The 21465-nt window shown below is 32.1% G+C and overlaps 1 protein-coding gene across 1 annotated transcript in view; it reads left to right on the plus strand.

The window, feature by feature from the left end:
- LOC148275242 (calcium/calmodulin-dependent protein kinase kinase 1) overlaps positions 1–21465 on the plus strand; it is a 114535-nt gene that overhangs the window by 41850 nt on the left and 51220 nt on the right. The window contains exons 2-3 of the mRNA XM_088235964.1: positions 2576–2629; positions 18412–18579. Coding sequence (XP_088092090.1) covers positions 2576–2629; positions 18412–18579 — 222 coding nt within the window. The remainder of the gene's footprint in view (positions 1–2575; positions 2630–18411; positions 18580–21465) is intronic.

Genomic DNA, 21465 nt, shown 5'->3' on the forward strand with positions numbered 1-21465 from the left:
CTGTCTAATTTTAAGCCATTTCAGTTGCCTACGATAATCAGAAATGTGGTCATATTTCCTAAAACCAAAAATGTACCTTATGCATGTATTCTGAAGTCGTTCAAGTTTATCGACCTTAAAAGGTATTCTCTATCCCTGTTGTTATTTGTTAATCTTAATGACTCCCGAGCGGGTGAAATCCAGTCTTGTGTCTACGAACATTTGGAGAAACTCAAATATTGGACTTAAAATATTGTTTACATGTTGAGTACCGGCCAAATAAACATAGAATTTACCCTGTGCCCGGCCCATTTTTGTGAAATTTCCTGCATTGTGAAGGGTTTTTTAAAAGTGTCATAATTATAAAAATACTGGATTATATCAATTGAAACTTCTCATATTTATTTGAAACAATATAAAAACCTTTTTGTACGATAGTTTTGCTAACATTGGCTTTTATGGAGAGCCACATTGCAATGTTCGCACATATACCTACGGGCACTGGCGGTATTTCCATAGAAGCCCATAAGCCGGGCTTGCCTATTAATTTTATTTCAAAATTACCAAATCTGGACCAAACGCTTAAAAATAATTTATTTCGTTTCTTAAATTTCGCGCCAAATGTGAATTAGAGATCTGTTCGACGTTGGTACTGTTCGCATCCCGAGATCCGAACCGTATGAAATCCGTGTGCGCGAACGACACTATGTCTTCTTATCTCGCTCACGCACGTGGGGTTCTTATGGGGCTATTTCACGGTGCAATTCGCATGTGATGCAAACAGTAAACTCATAAAATGTTTGTCAGAATATGTTGAGTTTTATATGGGAATCTGAAGCCAGCTTCTTTAAGGTAAAGTTGGCAGAGAGCGCCTCTTGTATTTCGTATCGAACAAACTTTACGATTGTTTATTATGCTCTTTTTTACGGAATTTGATAATTTTAAACGGTTATTTTTATCTTAATTGATTAAAGACCCGTACTGGTTAAGATTTATGATAATTTACTTCATTTTGTGCAAACGTCACATACTCGTATAAAAATAATTCGGAGATGGCCGACGTTTCTTTTTTATTTTCCTATCTACTTTCCTTTTTCCTTTTCCAATATTATATATCAATTATAATTTATCTTTATTTTATGTTGATTGAGTGCATGTTGTATAGGGCAAATTATTCTAATGTTTCCTATATGTATTTGGGTTTCGTGTCGTTTGATTGATTTGTTTGTATTACTACGTTCTTCTTCCTTTCCGATGCGGGATCTGGAGCGTACGGCCGCGGTCTCAATTTAGAACTAACACTGTATTCCTCCACTGTAATACTGGGAAATTAGAAAAGGGTGATTGTGCTGACCATGTGTATTTGATTGATCACAAACTGACAAAACTGCAGTGAGGGGTACAATGAAAGTTTTTAAAGTTTATTTGTTTTGTTATTTTCGCGGTTTGATTGTAAAGAAATATTAAATTTTCGCTTAATTAGTTTAAAAAAAAAAAATTGATATTGATATGCGAAACTGAAGAAAGACTTTATGAACAGTTTCGGGAAAGGGGTGGATGCTTTCATTGTATGTATCTATGGGTTCCGATGACTATTATTCAACTCTACGCATGCTATATTTTATTAATGTTACTTATTGGTAATGGTTGATATCTGAGGAATTACTTTATATAAAACAATATTGTGTTTTCTTTATTTCATTTATTTCAATCAGAAAGATTATCCTATACATATTTTCATAAAATATTGTTATTCGTCATAATATACCTTTTGGATGCTTTGTAGACTGTACAACTGTAGCGAAGAAAGCATACATCATGTTTTCACACAAGTGAATTCATCATCATTCCTTTTCCGTACCTAATGGTGCATAGAGCACTGCAATCGCAGTGTATCTTGATATTTTTTGCTACATGAAGGTAAGATCATCAGTCTTACGCTTTAAGTACCAGTCCAGGGACCATGACACATTCTAGTGTAAAAACACCTTTTTAAATAAATATTTCAAATCAACCATGTCGGGAATCGAACCCGAGACCTTTTGCATGGTAGGCAAATGCGCTGACCACTATACTATGAGGCCGTCAGGGAATTACACCACATGTAAATTAAAAATATATATACATGGGCTTGCCTTACTCGTAAACCCAAGGCACGCTACTGCCTACAGGGCCTCACTTCTTTTTTTGTGCTTTGTATCCCGGAGCCGTGTAAACACGTGGTAATAATAACCACGCGTTGTGTCCCGGCCCCGTCTTTAAAGTACGAATAAAAGTCACTAGATGTCAAAAAATGCACTTTTTTAGACAGCTGGTAAACCACGTGTAAACACGGGACCGGGACACAATGCCTGGGTATATAATCACGTGTTTAAACGGCACCGGGATACAAATTTTTAATAAAACACATATTTTTAAATGGTCATTAGCTCAATCAAAGGAAAACGCAATTTTGTCGTACGAGAAAACACCGCCAGTAAAAGTATCAAATTTATATTTTTCTTTTGCGGGTTTAGCGAGCGACAGATTTGTTTCGCCAAGTTTGGTGAAACTTGTTCAAAGGCGTTTTACTTACAACTTTTTCGTTTTGTTCCAGGGATCTTATGGGATTGTGAAACTTGCATACAACGAGGAAGACGACACAAACTACGTAAGTACTTTGCTCCATCTTTACCAAAGATCCAATCTGAATATTTCATATTTTTCCACTTCAATTTTCATCAAGAAATACTGAACAAAGACGTTATTAAATTGTTTTTTAATGATCATGATTATAAGAACATAATTGTTTTGTGTTTTGGTGTTTGTTTTTACTGACAATAGTTTCCACAATTACTTATATGCATTTTTTTTTACGTTACAAATTCATTTAATGTTACAAATTCAAAATACATTATTCCATTAACAAAAAAAACCCACAAATTCAAAGCCTGTGTATGGCAGTGGCGAATGGTATTTTTTAAAAAAATATCATATATTTGTACCTACATAGAAGGTACATAATATAATGCAAGTTGTATTTTATTTACTTCAACAGAGAGGGAAAACATTTTTGAGAAGGAAAAGTGGTAGTCTAGGCATTTACAGGGCTTATAACTTGTCATTGGCTGGTTTAAGTGGCCACTTTACACACTGTGTGACATTCACCATTCTGAATTTATTTATTCATTATTTTACGTTTTACATAATACTTTTTTAAAAATAATGACAGGTCATAAGCCCTGTAAATGCCTAGACTACCATTTTTTCTTCTTAAAAATGTTTTCCTTCTCTGTTGTTATAAATTTAGATATGAATAACTCCCTAGGGAGGAAATCCAGCCAGTCTGCGTGCATTTGGACATACTCAAACATTGTTAAATATTTTATATATTTTATTTTATTAACATAATGGGCAAATCTGCCTTTTACAAAAATTTAAAATACCAACATTTTTGGCTCAATATTTTTTTTAAACACGAATTTCCTTTTACCCAAGATTTATAAAAAAAAATTATACAACATATTTAGTAGAAATTTTAAACAATTCAAACATATATATTATATTAATTGATATTTTTCTGTGGTTCTGGGTGATACAACAACTCTCATCCATGAAATCAACTCAAACGACATAACTTCGTGATCTATTATATTATATAGATATATTATCCATTACTTTGATACATAACTCATCCAATAATAGCACTATGAATTCAGTCGATATTAGGTATTCAATTGAAATGTCAGCTGGCCAAATTGTTCTAGAAATTATTAGTGCTAAAAACGGCCGCGTCGAGCGCCATATGTCCTTTAATATGACGCATGAAAGTAATTATGGTATTTTGTCAAAAGTACCATAATATCTCAGAGAAAAATAGCCCTTAAACAATGTTTGAAATTCTGTTTTCCAAATCAAGAATCTTCAAATAATTTGTGTAATCTGCAAGTTCAATCTAGGAGAAAAAACCCGCACTGGGGTTAAGACAATCAAAATATAGTATACTTACTTGTATGAAAAAATAAGCTGGAATAATCGGCTAGTTTCTTGGCTCATTGCAGGCACTGGGCGCGCTTTATTCATATTTATATGTATACTAGGATAAAAATACAAACGATGGAAATGATTTAAAATAAATTATAATCATTTATTTGCTTTTTTGTAAATAAAGTTACCGTAAAACATTATTATGGTTAGCTACGCACAATTGCTTCTACACACGGTTTGCCCCTAGTTGTATGGGTATACATTTTATTTTGAGGCTAGTGGAAGAATACGAAGAATATATAAAATATCAAAAAGAGCTTATCTTGGAACAACAGCAGCTTGTTAGAAAAGGGTCAAAAACAGAAACTATGTACTCGTATACGGAGAAAAAAATTGAAACAAATTTTAACCGATTTAGAACAAACAGTTTTGGATCTATGAAAAATGAGTGTCAGCACGAATCTTGATTTGTATGGAATTTATTCACTATTAATACGGAAATATCACGTACCCCAAAAAAACTGACAAAAATATATAAAAAGGATTTAGAATGATTAATTGTGTTTTCGAAATCAATATGGATATTGCGGAGAAACGTTTTCATATATATCTCTAAAAGAGAAATGTGTCACTAGAAAAACGCGACATGTTTGGCATTGATAGTTATGAGGTCAAGTTTCGTGACGATGTTCTAAAAAAACTTGAATTGTTTGGAACAATGTTGATTATGAACATGAATCGTGACGTATTAGGGGCGCGGCCAATGGAATGACCGTTTTCGTGGGAATTCAAAATTACAAATTCAAAAATATTTTTTATTAAAAATTATTATTTTTACTGGACAGTATTTCATAAACCCTTATTACTTTTAAAATGTTGAAAAAGTGAAATGTCCCTATTTTTGGGATAGTTCTATTAAACATTTTGTGAAATAAATGTAATCGCATAAAAACATTTCAGATTATTCATTCTTATGTAAAATATTTTATAGATATGTGGGTTTTCTCCGCAAAATTTTATATTCCCTTGATTGGTGTTATAAGCTGTTATTGGAGTAGTACCCTATTAACCATCAGAAACGATAGAAAACCTACGTTGTTACTTACTGATTTTCATACTTGGATTTACTTTTTTATTTAAAATATTTTAGAGAATTTCATAAAGTCAAATCAGCTTCAAAACCTTTAACCCACTCTGTTTATACTGTACATTTTGTATCGTTTTCATTTTTGCCGCGTTAATCCTTTAAATAATCTGTGAGATAAAGTCTCATATTATATTAATAAATTATAAAAACAGCCTACGCAAGCAGTCCTTTAAACTATTTAAATTACCAAGATCTTTTTCCTCTCTAGGGTAGTAGGAATTCACCTTTTCTTTACACAGTCAGCATAAGACAGGAAACATTCTTCTAAGGGATGTTTTTAGAGCTTTTTTCACAGAGAGTAACAAAAGTGTAAGAATTTCCGTTAAGTGCCTTTAAAAGTTATGGTTTCTCGAAATAATTTGTATCCAAAGGTTATTTCTTTCTTAACTATTTGTTTTTCGCCACAGTTTCAATCATAATATTAATATACGGATTTAAATTACGTTTTCTTTCGCTTATTTCCGAAAGGAATAATAGAATCATCGTTTTCGTAAATTCAAAAGAAAAAAAATATTTAAATTTGTTGCAACAGAGAGAAAACCTTTTTGAGAAATGAATTGAGTCTAGACATTTACAGGGCTTATGACCTGTCATTGGTTGGTTTAAGTGGCCATTTTACACACTGTGTAACATCCGCCATTCTGCCTATGTTTGAACAGCAACATTTCCTCAACTCTTCCACCTGTTGACTTTTGAAGTAAAAGAGCTGAAACCTTTATCATGTGGGTGAGATTCATCCGGCTGAACCAATTCACCTCACCTACTAGGCAACGCCTGAAAACAATTTTCTAATTTTTATACTTCTTCGCTTACCACGTAGTTAATTCAACAATGTTCAGAGTATGTCCAAGTGCTTGCAGACTGGCTGGATTTTCTCCCTAGAGAGTTGATCATATTTAAATTTTGTTGTAACAGAAAGGGAAAATATTTTTCATAAGGGAATATGGGAGACTAGGCATTTAAAGGGCTTATGATCTGTCATTGGCTGGTTTAAGTGGCCACTTTACACCATGTGTAATTTCGCCAGCCAGTCGCGAAGAACATTTATCGGATATTATTAAAAAAATATATAGTTGTATAATATTTTAATACTCAATAAAATAGAGTTTTGGGTACAACGTTCATAGGTCGATGACACACACGGGCCGATTGATTTTATCAGAAATCTAGAGCATCGACTGAAGAAGCAATGTAGAATTTTCTATTCAACACAATACATTATGCTGTGCAAGACCAGCATTATTACACACGGGACCTTAACTCAATACCGGAATCGGATGACTAATCTATTGCAACGTTCTGGAGTACATTTACTGAATATTATTTTGACTGCCTAGGAACATAAAATAAAGTATTTAAATAAAAAAAGGCTATAAAAAATGGATAGTGGAGCTAGGTAGAAGTAAAATGGATTGTCCCATTCGCCCAAACCAATATTGAATCAACTGCTCCAGTGTATAGCTTATGTTAGGTTTTTGTTATTTTCATTGTGCGTTTTGTAATATAAATAATATAGATGTACATATTTACCTAGTTTTTAAAACTGTGTATATTTTTTTTTTATAAATTATCTTTGTTTATAAAGTTTGTCTTCTTTGTTTATTCTCAAATGTAAAAAAAACATTTATAAAAAGTATATTGTTAAATGTCTTCGACACGGGTATCCCCAGTGAGGTCACATTATTTTTGTTATTAATTATAGTTTGTTAGAGAAAAATATGAATAAATAAATAAAATGCTTCGGCACGGGTTCTAGCGTTGCCAACTATACCCATTTTTCGGTAGATCTACCTATTTTGGCAGCAATCCACCGATCTACTGAATTCGAAAAAAAAATTACCGAATTTTAAACATTCTCTCATATAGTAAAATTACACCTTATAAATCGTTTTATCTATGAAATTTTGAACAATTGTCAAACTTTTTGGCACACGTCAAGAGGTTGGCAATGCTGGCCAACCCCCGTATACCATCCACGACACATGCATTGGTTATGAATCTCATGATTTATTTTTCAGGATCTACCGATTTTCGTTTAGTGGAGGTTGAAAATCTGACGGATTGTACCCAGTAAGGTGGGCATATAGAATTAAAAATGTATTATGTAAAAGAAGAAAATCAATAAATATAAATAAATTTAAAGTGTCTCAAGCTTAAAAAAACACTCGATTCATATTTTTTTTTAATTATTTTTTTTTAATAATAAATTTCATAAAAGGTACATGTTTTAAAAAAATTCTAAACAAATCTACTTTTACACATCTAGTAAATGTTATCACTTTAACTTTCCAAAAAAAAGACTAACTCTTGTGCTTGGAGAGTGACTTAAACTGTTGTAGTTGTTTATTTATAAGAGTTTATATAATTTTAAACACGAGTACATGAGAAAAAAATAGAAACATAGGATATATAAAGAAAAAACAATAATACATTCATACTAATTGAAATTTTATGTAGTTATTACACGTGTTCAAAAAATTTCTTTAGATTTACTTAAAATTTTATTTATCGATATATTATTTTTAATAGTTTTTAGTTCATTGGGAAGATTATTATAATTTTTCACACCTTTGAAGATAAAGCTATTTTGACCATGACTTGTGTGGAATTTAGGAATTTTAATATTATGTTGGTATTTGAGTGACTTATTCTTCTTCAATTCTTTTACTTTTTTTCTTTTTATAAATTTGTATAATAGAATTTATTTTATAAAGAGTGTCTACTTTTTGAACCTTCAATATTTTATATAGATTTTCCGTATTAAATGTTGAGGGTTTTTTTTAAAAATTACTTTAATAATTAATTAATTAAATACTTTAATAGTTTAATAATATTGACGTATGAACCACCCACTCTACAATACCATATTGTAACAAAGATTGTACAATTGAGTACTAAGCTATTTTTAAATTATTAATTTTCAAAATAGTCCTTAATCTAATTATAATAATCTAATTATAATTTAATAATTATAATAATCCTTTATCCAATTATTATCTATGTTTACACATTTTCTAATTCGTTTAACTAGTTCACCAATATAGTCTTTCCATTTTAAGTTTTGGTCAATGTATACCCCAGGTTATTTAATTTGATCTTTTGTATCAAGTACTGAACATGTAAGATTGCAGTTAGTTTTGTTGCAATTGCTTTGGTGAATAATTATTTTTACTACTGAATCTAAATTTGTTTTATATAAATATATATTTAGAGCATCTTATAATAATAAAATACAAATGTATCTACAATTCGACGTATATAATTTAAGCTTTTTTTTATCAGGCGAGCAAAAAATGTTTGAAACTTGCGACAGACAAATGTTCTTGTAACACGATGCTTTTGAATAAAATTTTCTTCAAGAACATATTTCTGTTTCTACAGCCAACTTGCTTAAGTGTATTTTTTCGTGACAGCAAAAATTCTTTAACACGCATTTTATATTATTTAAAACATAGGTTTCATTTATTTATTTTAGTGAATCAAGAGCGATTAAGCGAATCAAGTTAAACGAAAGACGGTAATAAAAAAATTGCACATATAACTATTGGGTAAAGATAATTAAAGTCGATCATTCTTTATCTTGCGATATTTTTTTCTGTTTATGATTTATATAATATATTATCTTATACTCTAACTGTAATTTTATTTTTCATTTTTCATTTGACGTGGTAATTTTTTCATATTTATTTATTTACTTTTCTATATAATAAACAATGATTAATAATAAAAATAATATGACCTCACTGGGATTACCCGTATCGAGAACACTTTGCAATATTTTTTTTCAAATATTTTTACATGCGAGAATATACTATAATTAATGAAATTTTCAGACAGTTTTATACACTACGTTTTTATATTTAATAAAACTCACAATAAAAGAACAAAAATAAAACCTAAACCATATATTTGTGGAGCAGTTTCCATTTTACTTCTATCCAGCTCCACTATCCATTTTCTTATAGCCTTTTTGAACATTTCTCGATACTAATTGTTTTAGTGGACAGTGGAAGTAGGTAATGAATATTTTTTTTTTTGATATTTTATTTTTATACAATTTACTTTTTATTTCGTAGACCAATTTTTTCACTTTAAATACTATTTTTTTTACTTTTAACGTCGTATCTATATTTTGTACATAACTTTAAATGTGTATATATTTTTAAATCTTTTTTGCAACGCTGATTTTTACTGTTTATTTGCATTGCAGCATATTTTTTTGGTTTTTACACATCTCATTTTAAAAACAAATTATTACATACCATGTTTCTACTTACCTGTGTTATTTTTGCAATTGCCCCGGGGCGTATTGTGAAATTAAATAAATAAAAAAATAAATAAAAATATCCACACATGTGTGTATAATATGTTATGCATATAACGTGCGTCTAATTGAATCAAATGAAAGCTTATGAAAATTGCACTTAAAAAAGTGTATGAACAATAGTTATTTGATGCACTTAATTTAAATGGTTTATTTTTTTGATGTGGTTCTAAACAAAAATATAAAACCAATTATTCATAGATGGGCGCTTTTATATTTTTTTTATTGGAAAATGACATTTTTACGTTTATTTTCAATGGAAATTTTACAAAACTTTACAGTATATTAATTGCAACAAATACCATAATAATAAAATTTAGGTCCTTTTCACAAAATGGTGTACAAAACAAAAAGTACCTTATCTTATATTTTTAAATTTCTATTAAAAAAAAATAAACAATAAAAAATTATGAATAATTTGTTTTATATTTTCGTTTAGAATCACCTTAAGGTTATTATTGTCGGCCTCGCGCTTCGTGATGTTAGCGTGATTGCCTATTATGCAAGAGGTCTCGGGTTCGATTCCCGACATAGTTGGCATGCAGTATTTTTTTAAAAAGGTGTTTTTACACTAGAAAATTTCATAGTCCCTAGACTGGTACCCGAGGCGTAAGACTGATCACCTTACCTTCATGTAACAAACATGACCAAAATACACTGCGACTGGTAGACCAATGCAGTGCCCTGTGCCGCATTAGGTGCGGAAAGAGAAATGATGATGATTTTTTGAAGTAATAAAAACATTAATAGCTGAAACAAACCAAGTATTTTAGAGGAAAGTTATGGCAAAACCGAGAAACTACAATGAAAATGCGAATGTTTATGTTAGGTGACGTTATTAGGCGTTTCTCATGGGCGATTTAATGGCGTTTTTAAATTAACAGTGGTAATTAATACCGAATGAGCGACCGAGTGATTCCGAAACATCCCGAACAGATAACGCGTCGGGTGTTTACGAATATGCAGCCGAAGCGCAGTACTGTGGTAGTGTTACTTAGTTAAAATTAAAACATGAACTGCCGACAAACTGTCAACAATGGACGTCCAGAACCAGAAAACCTGATGCCGTGTATAAAAGGCAAACGTGGTTATGGCTCTCCTAAAGCATCCGCACCAAACTAACGCGAAAAAAATATTTTTCTCTGTAAGTAATCATAATTCGTATCTTCTTTGTTGAATCCGGCTTCTGAGTGTATAAATCTGTGTTAGTTTGTTCGTTCGTTGTTTGTTCTGAAGACTTTATCCTTCGAGTTAGGTGCTTATTATTACCTACGCACGAATTTCAACATTGGCTGGTGTTCTTTGTCGGTTGAACATGTTGCTAAAAATAATTATCCCCTTGTAAGCCCTTTTCGAAGAACGAGATAATACCATCTCTTTAACAAATAGCTAAGAATTTAGAACCAAACCGAAGTTGAACAATCAGTAACAAATATTGGTAAAATAAACCAAAATATGGATCAAAATGCCGAACACTCCTCTAGTGGAACGGAAGGCCTGTTGACTGCTGCCAACATGCCGGCTTCTCCTGATGAGTTTTAAGTGGTTTCCTTTCCACATGAGCAAATGCTGAGAAGTTCCTGATTAGCCCACATAAGTATATCCCTCATGATCCTAATAGTTGAGACAAATTTAATGATATTTAATTCCAGAAAAATCCACTTTTTGAAATATAAACCTTGAATATTATAAGCAAGGTAAATAATGAAGCAACTCCCATATAATTTTTTTTTAATCGGTAATGAATTAGATTAATAGCAAATATTCATAATAAAATGAAAAAATATCAACAAACTAAGTAAGAAAACATGCTTATGGTTACTAGTTAGCGGGTTCGTCTATTTTTCGGGTTGAATTCCTAGAACAAAGGCACGTGCGAGTATTTATTTGAAATTATTATTTATCTTCTCTTAAAGCGTATAACTGGTCGTTTTGCATTCATGTAGTAGAACTTGTTGCTCTAAGTGTAACGATAAAGAATATTTACATATTGCAACAGAGATGGAGAACATTTTAGAGAAGGGAATATGGAAGTATGGGTATTTTGGGGTTTATGAATTATCATTAGCTGCTTTATGTGTCCACTTTACGCACTGCTTTTACTCTCTATTTTTTTTATTGTTAAACTAAAAAAATGATTCAATTACACAGTAATGTATTCTTTTTTAATTGCACCATAGTCAAGATAATAAAATTGGTATCTTCGTATACGTCTTGGTAACAATTAGTTATGGATTAATTAATATCTGCATTTTGTTCTGATATTTTTATTACTACTTTTATTACTGTCGTCATAAATTTTCATTTTATGAATTCATCTATGTAAAGAAATGATATTGAAAAAATACAATTATAACTCTAGAGCTACCTTGTTAAATTTGTAGTAACTTATCTAATCTTGTTTTTATTTAACTCTACCTGCATCTAGCTTAGATTTTCGCTAATTTCACAAATATCAAGATGAAATGTCTGCTTTTACCTGCTAATGCTCTCGAAGCTCGCGGTGCGCGAAGAAACTTCAATTACATCAAATAATGTTTAGTTAATCTCCGTGAGACGCTGGAGAAGTTTGAAGCAGAACTTGAGTGAGCTTTAGATCAACTGCATGATTTTTAACTTCACTGAGTGAAAATAATGTTGAGTTGATGTATCATTTTGTTTAGTGCAAAATATCTCTTGCAGAGATGCAGTATTGATCTGTATCAAATGAGCAGCACCGTCTCAGACTTACAGGAAAATTGATGAAAAAAAAATAGTTTAAATAAACAATATTTTGAGTTTGTCCAAATTTTGGTAGACAAGGACTGGATCTCCAATCAACTCCCTGGGGAGCTGTTTATATTAACATAATACTACAACAAAGATGAAGAACATTTAAGAGAAGGTAATATAGAAGTCTAGGCATCTATTTATTTATTTGACACTTTATCTACATATACAATAAATATACATATAAGGGCAGGCGTATTGTCTTAAGGCAATTTCTTCCTACCTACCCAAACCGTTCAGTTTGAGAAAATTATAAATACATGGACATATTGAATCTTACAATTTTATACAAAAATTAAAAGCAAAGATTAACAAAAATATATATATATGTATAAAAATAACACTATACTATGAAGAGAGGAGAGGGGATGGCAAGGAAAGAAGAAGGATAAAGGAACAATTAAAATATTTAGGTAGTGAACATATATATTCCTTCAATTCTTTCCACTGTTGATGTTTGTGAGGTTGAAGAGCTAAAACCTTTACTTATGCGGGTGAGATTCATCTAATTGATTTATTTCACCTACATACTAGGCAACGCCTGAAAATGTTATTTTTTCAATTTCTATACTTTTTGATGGACCAGGCGAATAAAGTTTTCAGCTCTTTAACCTCACAAACATCAACAGATGAAAGAATCGAAGGAATATAGACGTTCAAATATGGGCAGAATAGTGAATGTTACACAATGTGTAAAATGGCCACTTAAACCAGCCATTAATAATTATAACAATAATTATGGATAACTTATATAGCGCCATTTTCGTAATATAATACCTCAAGGGCGCTTTACAAAGTGATTATATAAAGATATAAATTTAATTTTAACTTTTTAATTTAAGAAAAATAATGTACTTTTTCATATAACTTTTCCACCACGTGCTAAGAATTTATTCAAATGATTTAGAGAACAAGTGGGTTTTAAGTTTCTTCCGAAACATCACTTCACTCTCACAGTTTCGGATTTCTGCTGGGAGAGCATTCCATGCCGTAGGGCCTGCGACAGGTCATAAGCCCTGTAGATGCCTAGACCTCTATATTACCTTCTCATAAATGTTCTTTATCTCTGTTGTAATATGTTAATTAGTTTAAATATTAAAGGACATTCTATTTCTTTTGATTCTTCGAGTAACTGTTGTACAAATTCAAAGCTTTATTACTGGCGATGCGTAAGCTGGTTCCTGACAGTGGGTATAAGATTTTTTTTTGTCAAAGCGCAAAATTGGATTAAGAAAGGAAATTGAGATGGACTAACTTTTTGTAGATTTTTGTTCCTCTGGAAAACAGCGGCAAGACTCCAAACAAAAGGTATCTTCTTTATGACATAAATTTAGTTTGAATTTATTTTTAATTATATTTTTATTTTTACGCGATGCGGTATACCGAAATCGATTGGGCAATTAACGTGTATGTTAGTTGAGTTTTAAGCGGGTACTGACCCCAGGTGACTAAATAATAAATCAAATAGTTTTGGACCTTTATACAGGTGCGAAAGGGACATGATTAAAGTTGGCGAGAGAAAAGGAGACAGGTTTAGGAATTTATTTACGCTGTGACACCTTATCAAACGGCCTAACCAATTACTGTATTGTGCTGATGCCAGCTCAGGGAAATACAAACATGAACACCATCACCCCCCTTTTCCGCACCTAGTAATGCATTAGGAATTTCATTAGTAAATTAAATGCAACGCAGTTTGATCATCTGTTACATGAAGGCAATCAGATGCCATTCCAGACGCCATTCCAGGAACAATAAAATTAAACCGTTTAAAAAACTTTAAAATCAATATTTCCCGTCGATCCTGCCAGAAATTGAACCGCGGACCTCAAGAATAGTAGACAAACGTATTTAACCACAACACGATAAGGCGGTCTTAACTCCACTCGATTTCCTGAGTCAAAATTTTGACTTGGGAGCAGCCATAGAGGCAAAAACACTCGTCCAGGTTTCTGGTTATATTCCACACACAGAACTGTTTCCGCTTGGACACAGATAATTGAACGTAGTTATACAGAAAGCAGCCAGCCATAGAAAAGTGAAACTGAGATAATAGCCATTTTGTGAAAAAGAGTGAATTATAAAATTTACACAACAAGTGGAATGTTTTTGTCTTTAACAATAAACAATGAATACATACGTTTTTTTTATATATTACAATCAAGAATCTTTAATGTATTTGACCAGTTTTTATGATTTTTAAAGTACCATAGGATTTTTCTAGTGCTGTGGGTGTTTTCTACAAATAAAAAAATGCCGTTTTCGTGATCGACACCTTTTTCCGAAGATGATTAATACAGTTTTTTTTTTTTTATGAAAGCGGTCTGGCTGTTTTTAGTAGAACATAGAATTGGCCTTACTGCACCCGATAACATCAATATATATATATCAATATGTAATTTTTCCAAAATTGTGGACTGGCTGCTTTCTGCATAACTAAGTTCAATTATGGTAGTGGTAAGCTAGGGTTTCCTAGGACAGCGGTGCCCGTATCTTAACGGCCGTAGTGAACGGTGATGCGGTGGACAGCCGTCGGAACGGTGACTAGAGAGTGGTTTCCTAGGAAATCGGTGTTAATAAATATTATAAAAACCGTTTTCCTAGGAAACCACTCTCTAGTCACCGTTACAACGGCTATCCACCGCATCACCGTTCACTACGGCCGTTAAGATACGGGCACCGCTGTCCTAGGAAACCCTAGCTTTACTAATCAAATGCACTAACCTGTAAAGCGTGAAGGCAGGCTAATCCCCCGTAGATCTCCTATTTCAGAGTAGCCACCAAGTAGAAAACACCCTTCTAGGGCTATGGTTCTATTTCACACACAGAACTGTATCCGCTTGGACACAAATAATTATTGTAGTGGTACTAATCAAACGCACCAACCTGTAAAGCGTGAAGGCAGGCTAATCCCCAGTCGATTTTCTATTTCAGAGTAGCCACCAAGTAGAAAACACCCGTCCAGGGTTCTAATACAAAGCTGTTATCTTTATTACACCCAAAATCAGCGTCATTTGATTCTTAAAAAAAACACAACAGTTGTAAAGTTATACCAAAGTATAATGCTAGAATACGGATGGGGATATTATCCTTATTATAGTGGTAGATCAAGAAGGGTATTCCAATCGCCATTCTACCGTCGACGATAGGAATACCCTCCTTAATCTACCACTAAGTCTAGGCGTATCTTTATACCAGGTTTATAAGTAAGGCCCATTAAAAACTAGTTTGTTAGCAAACAATTTAAGTGAAAAATAAATAATAAATGATATTCATCGCTTATTCAAATTTTAATTAATTTCTAGTAATAAAGTCCAATTAAAACAGCGTCGATTTTGAAGTTTGTTCTTCCAAAGAAAGTTGTTCATTTATCTCATAGATTGACCTTTGATATTTCTACGCTTTCCCCTTGCGTAATTTTTCTTTAATGGCGTGCGTCATCGTTCTTAAGATAAATTGCCTAGTTTAACCTTAATTAAATTAAGATTGATACATTACAACAGAAACAGAGAACATTTTTGGGAAAGGAATATATAAGTCGACGCATTTATTTTATTCATTTTTTCAAACACTTTATATGCACATACAGTTTAATTATATAACAACAATATTTTGAGTTTGTCCAAATTTTTGTAGACAAGCACTGGATTCAACTCCCGCGGGAGCTGTTTATATTGACATATTGGAACAGAGATGAAGAACATTTAAGAGAAGGTAATATAGAAATCTAGGCATCTACAAGGCTCATGACCTGTCAATGGATGGTTTATGTGGCCACTTTACACACTGTGTAACATTCACCATTCTGCCTATATTTTAACATCTTTATTCCTTCAATGCTTTCATCTGTTGATGTATGTGAAGTTAAAGAGCTGAAACCTTTATTTATGCAGGTAAAATTCATCTAAATGAATTATTTCACCTGCATACTAGGCAACGCATGAAAACATTATTTTTTCTGATGAGGAAGTTCAGTGGTTTTTTTTTTATTGTTAACAGACTATTAAACGAGACTGATTTTTATGAAAAAAAAAATATGTATCGTATTATCAGCGCTAAGATTTTTCAAAGTTTTGTATTTCTGAAATAACTCCGCGTGTAACGTCAAAGGTTCTCCTCCGCTTATTCTGTGAGTTCTGCCGATTGGTTCGTTTACGGTAAGCAAACCGGATGTCTTTTATAGCTCTCTCATTATTTGACAGTTGATTCATATGAACCAGTGAGGTCGTTCAAAGTAGTCAATTTTTCATTGAAATATTTTTTATTATTTTTTTCATACATTTTCAAGAATTTTTGCATTACAATTTGCTACTCCAATTTGTACCGCGCGCAAGAAAACATTTTTGCGTCCAATTTCCCGTAGGGCTGAGGTTCCTCATTAAATTAAAATCGCGATATATAATTATTTTTTTAACTCGTTTATTGACAAAAAATTATTTTTTTTTGTATGAGTGAAACCGATAGAAAGATCCACGGTCTTTAGAATGGTTTCAAGTATGCGGAGGAATGTTCTTTCTCTAGCAGCAGTAAGCAGATGCGTGTACATCGAATGTATTACGTTTTTAATAATTTTGAGTAAAATAATAATAATCTATAGGGTATGGTAGAATAAGATCCTATGGGAAATTAAATTTAATACTAGTTAGTTTATTTGTTAACAAGTTAATAACAGTTATTCAGAATTTTGAATGTCATGATTATTGAATAATACGCGATAAAGATTACTTACATGAGATCGATTTTTTACTGAAGGAAGAATAGATTTATAACTAATAGCTTTTTAGAATTTACGCACGTATTTGTTGGGAGGCGGTCGGCGTTGGCATAGAAAATAGTGCGATCTGTTTTCAGTTATTTTCGTCCAAGATTCTGGTTAACTACGTACACAGAATTTTAGATGTCAATTATTGATTTGAAAACATTTAAGTTTGCTAGTGATAATTTTTGGTAAAGTTCACTGTCTTTTATTATAAGTAGAAATAAATGGCGAGTAGTACTTAAATTCACAAATTTGAAATAACCATTCGCCGGTTTCATCGCTTTCTCGGCATCTTCGAAACTGATATCTTTATTAGGAAATTAAATTAATTCATACGAAAACAGTAATTTCTATCTTTATTGTTTTTGTATAAATACATTTTATTTTATAATAACGATACCAGTCTCAAAAATGTTGCGAAAACAATGTAAGCGGTGGTTTTAAAATAAAATTTGTGGTTTTAAGTATCACTCGTTATTTATTTTCATTGATTTTAGGTTAATCCTTTCATACCTGGATCAATTCCTGTAAACATATTATTTTTTCTATGTTTGTACTACCGAAATTATTTAAAGAAAATTTATATTTTTTATTAACATATTACAACAGAGATGAAGAACATTTTAAAGAAGGTAATATAGAAGCCTAGGTATCTACAGGGCTTATGACCTGTCAGTGGCTGGTTTAAGTGACCACTTTACACACTGTGTAACATTCACCATTCTACCCATATTTAAACATCTATATTCCTTCAGCCAGCCTAAACTGCTTATACCAGCCAATGACAGATCATAAGCCCTGTTGATGCCTAGACTTCTATATTATCTTCTTTAAACTGTTTTTCATCTATGTTGTAATATGTTAATGTTAACACTAGGGAGTTGAATCTAGTCCTTGTCTACAAAAATTTGGACAAACTGAAAATATTATTTATATTTTGTATGATTTTTATCATTTGTAATTAATGAACGTTTATTTTTTTACAAACGATGAGTCTCAAACTGATAATCATCATCCAAAATTCATATTTAATATATGTAAATATAAGTTTATTTAATCAAATTAATTAAATTCAAATTAATAAAAATTAAAAAAATATGTGTAAAACTTACCATTCATGTCATTTATAAGGATGGCCGGAATTCGCTTTAAAACAAAAAAAACACCCAAAAGATAGCTGTCAATGTTAAAAACAAACATTTCCATGCAATGCTAATTACCGACGTATACAAAAAAAAATAGAGACGCACTTAGGGTTTCCAGTAATTAAACAATAAACTGCACCCGGACTGAAAGGGTTAAATATTTCAATTGAATATCTGCCTACCCCTATGGGAAAACTGCGTGACGGTTTATTCTGTTTTTTGTTGTGTATTTGTTTTTTTTTTAAATATAACCAATGTGAATTTCATAGATAAACATTATCTTACTTGAATTTGGCGCCAAATGATCATAACCTTTTTCCAGGCCATGAAGATCCTGTCTAAGCGGAAGTTGCTCCGGAAGGCGGGGCTGTTTGGGCGGGCTCCACCCCTACGGAGAGGGCGCCCTCCACCCGATCCCCTTGACCTCGTGAGGAGAGAGATCGCCGTTCTGAAGAAGCTGGATCACCCTAATGTGGTCAAACTTGTCGAGGTAAACTTTTAAACCACAATAAATACTTAACAAAATTGAAAAAATATTCTTATTTTTTTTCTTGTCCGGGCGGAATAAAGAATACGATTCTGCGTGTGATATGTACTGCCAAGGTCGAGTAAAACATTTACTATATTTTACTGCCGAAATTCTCGAGAGAGTCAGTTCAATAGTTAAGAGAGGGGTTGTCGTCGTCCATTATAATTATATGGCCATTGAAAGAACATTCCTCCACATATTTGAACCGTTTTAAAGATCGCGAGTCTTTCTATCGGTTTCACTGATTTGAAAAAGCAATGTTTTTTCTTCAATAAACGAGTTCCTCCTTTTAAATTTTCAATTTCATATAAAGCGATTTTAATTGAATTTAACTCGACTACTTTCACTACCCCTTTCAATGTAAGTTTGGCAAATTATAAGCAGAGCTTTGGACGGATATTGTCATTTATCCTCATGACTTTATTGCTAACACGAATGGTAGCAAAAACTGTATTTACTTGAATCACAATAGCCTATGTTTCCTATAGTAATTTTATAAATTTAATAAAGACAGATTAGATTAAAATTTCCTAACTCCGACGCTCTTCATATAAATCACTAAACAATAAATCCCGTAACCACGTCTGTAGTGTCGCTTATTTAAGGGTTATTTTAATTTAATTTAATCTAGTCACAGTGAAAAGATTGTTAGTAGGTAGGTACTATATTTGACAATTTCAACACCAAGAGTTAGCAACACTTCTTTCCTTTAATGGGAAAGGACGGCATAAAATATTAGTTCAGTTCATACCCAGAGACATTGGGCTCCCTAGACAATACATACAATTTAATTTAATAACCATTTTACACACTCTCTCAAAGACAAGAATTTCTCAAGTATCTGTCACTATATTATAAGGCACACTTGAGAAGCTCCCATTTCTCAACCCAAGATCTTAGAAGCTGCATACCCCGTTCCAAGCTAGGCACATACATTCATAAAACATAGACAATTTGTTTATAATGCGAAACTTCATGATTGCCATCAGTATATATATATATATATATATATTTTAATTATTCTTTATTTTCATATTTTATTTTCGACATCCAGTAAGAATCACCAATCCGCGGCATGCATCAACCTTTCTGACTCACTACGACCAATGTCATGAAAGAGCGAGGTCAACACCTTCCGCAACTTGAAAACACTCCCGTCTTTCCACGATTCTGGCAAAAGGTTATGGACCTTTTTGCCTACGTAATAGTGTTGTCTCGATGCCAGAATAGTGTTGACCCCTTCACTTAGTATCAGATCCCTATTAGAGTATCTTGTATTATGGTTGTGGTTGACGCTTGGGTGAATGTTTCTATGTATGTGTGTAACCACTACCGTTCTCAATATATACTGTAGAATAATATTTAGTACTCTGAATTTGAAGCGTAAGACCGAATATCTAACCTTTTATGCGATAAAATTGATTGCAATTGATGCAATTTGAGTATCAATGAGCACATATTAGGAAATTGTGATGATTTTATTTTAACAGAGATGGAAAGCCTCTTTGAGAGTGCAATCAGGCAGTTTATGCATTTATAAGGATTATGACCTGTCATTTGCTTGTTTATGTGATTCAAATTGTGTGCGATTAATAAGGTTGGTTGTTAGGTTGGTTGATGGGTCGGTTGATAGATTATTTGATAGGTCTTGACTAGAATGCTAGATTTTAATAGGTTGATGCTAGGTTTTTGTATTCAATAGGGTGGTGCTAGGGATAGAGCGAAATGAACATTAATTATCTTTTTTGGGCTTAATAGGTTTGAATTATTTGGCCGGTGGATGGGTGGTAACAGTTCTGGTTCTCCCGATCGGAAGTGTTTCTTCCGGTTTACTATCACGCTAATGAACTAACATACCCCATTGCCATCAGAATTGGGAAAATTTGATTGAGGGTGACAGAAAAATTGTCCATTTATACTTAGGTTGCTCTTACGGCATTAGGGGCATTGAAAGCAGTCAATGTAAATTAAAAAAATAGAAATACGCAAATCTTTTGTAAACAAAGATTTTTTTGAAAAAAATATAATTTACTGTTCATAACAGCTAAAAAAAATTGTTTTTGCAATGTGCGGATCTAAAAAGAGGCCACAAGACCTTTAAAACAGATCCGGATAAGTGGGTGGGGCTTTCAATGGTCTGAGTATTGTAGTGTATTATTCACGACCTCCTTCCATGTCCCTTCTGTCCTACCTCCTGACAAGCTTCTAAAATAGAGGATTAGCAGGTTATTCCTTGCATTTTTCACACTGTAACATGCTTCAGGACTTGCGTAATTCATAAAATATTCGGTTTTCACCCGCACCAATAAATATTTTAGCCCTCCTACTTTACAAAAAAAAGGATTAAAGAAATTCGAAGACCTCGTTCTAAAAACATTAAATGTATAAATTATCCTTAATCCATAGAATTAAGAATAGTTCAGAAGGAGCGTAGAACCATATTTGAATACATCGGACTGTGTCCAATAATTCCCTCACTATGTCCTACTTTCGCCGCGCGCATTCGTGAGGTCGCAGCATAATGTTGCTTGATGGGACGAAAAAAAAACATTACACAAATGTAAGGTTTAAAAAAAAGCAATATCTTCATTTCTTTAAAATTTAATTGTGCATGCGGAAATATTGATTGACACAACAGAGAAGCTAAGTAAAGGGTCATTTAATAAGAGTTATTGAATTAATGAACTTTAAACTTAAAATATAAAACAAATTTTATTTTACACACATCGCATATTTTTATATCATGTCAAATAATATTTGATGTTTTAAAGATAATTTCAGTCAAATGTCCACCACAAAATTGTTTAATCCGAAATCCAATTTTCATTTATTCTCTCATTAGATGAG

The sequence above is a fragment of the Micrasema longulum genome, unplaced genomic scaffold, assembly GCF_059751315.1.
Source record: "Micrasema longulum isolate JH-2025_06_02 unplaced genomic scaffold, ASM5975131v1 h1tg001481l, whole genome shotgun sequence".
Taxonomy (NCBI): domain Eukaryota; kingdom Metazoa; phylum Arthropoda; class Insecta; order Trichoptera; family Brachycentridae; genus Micrasema; species Micrasema longulum.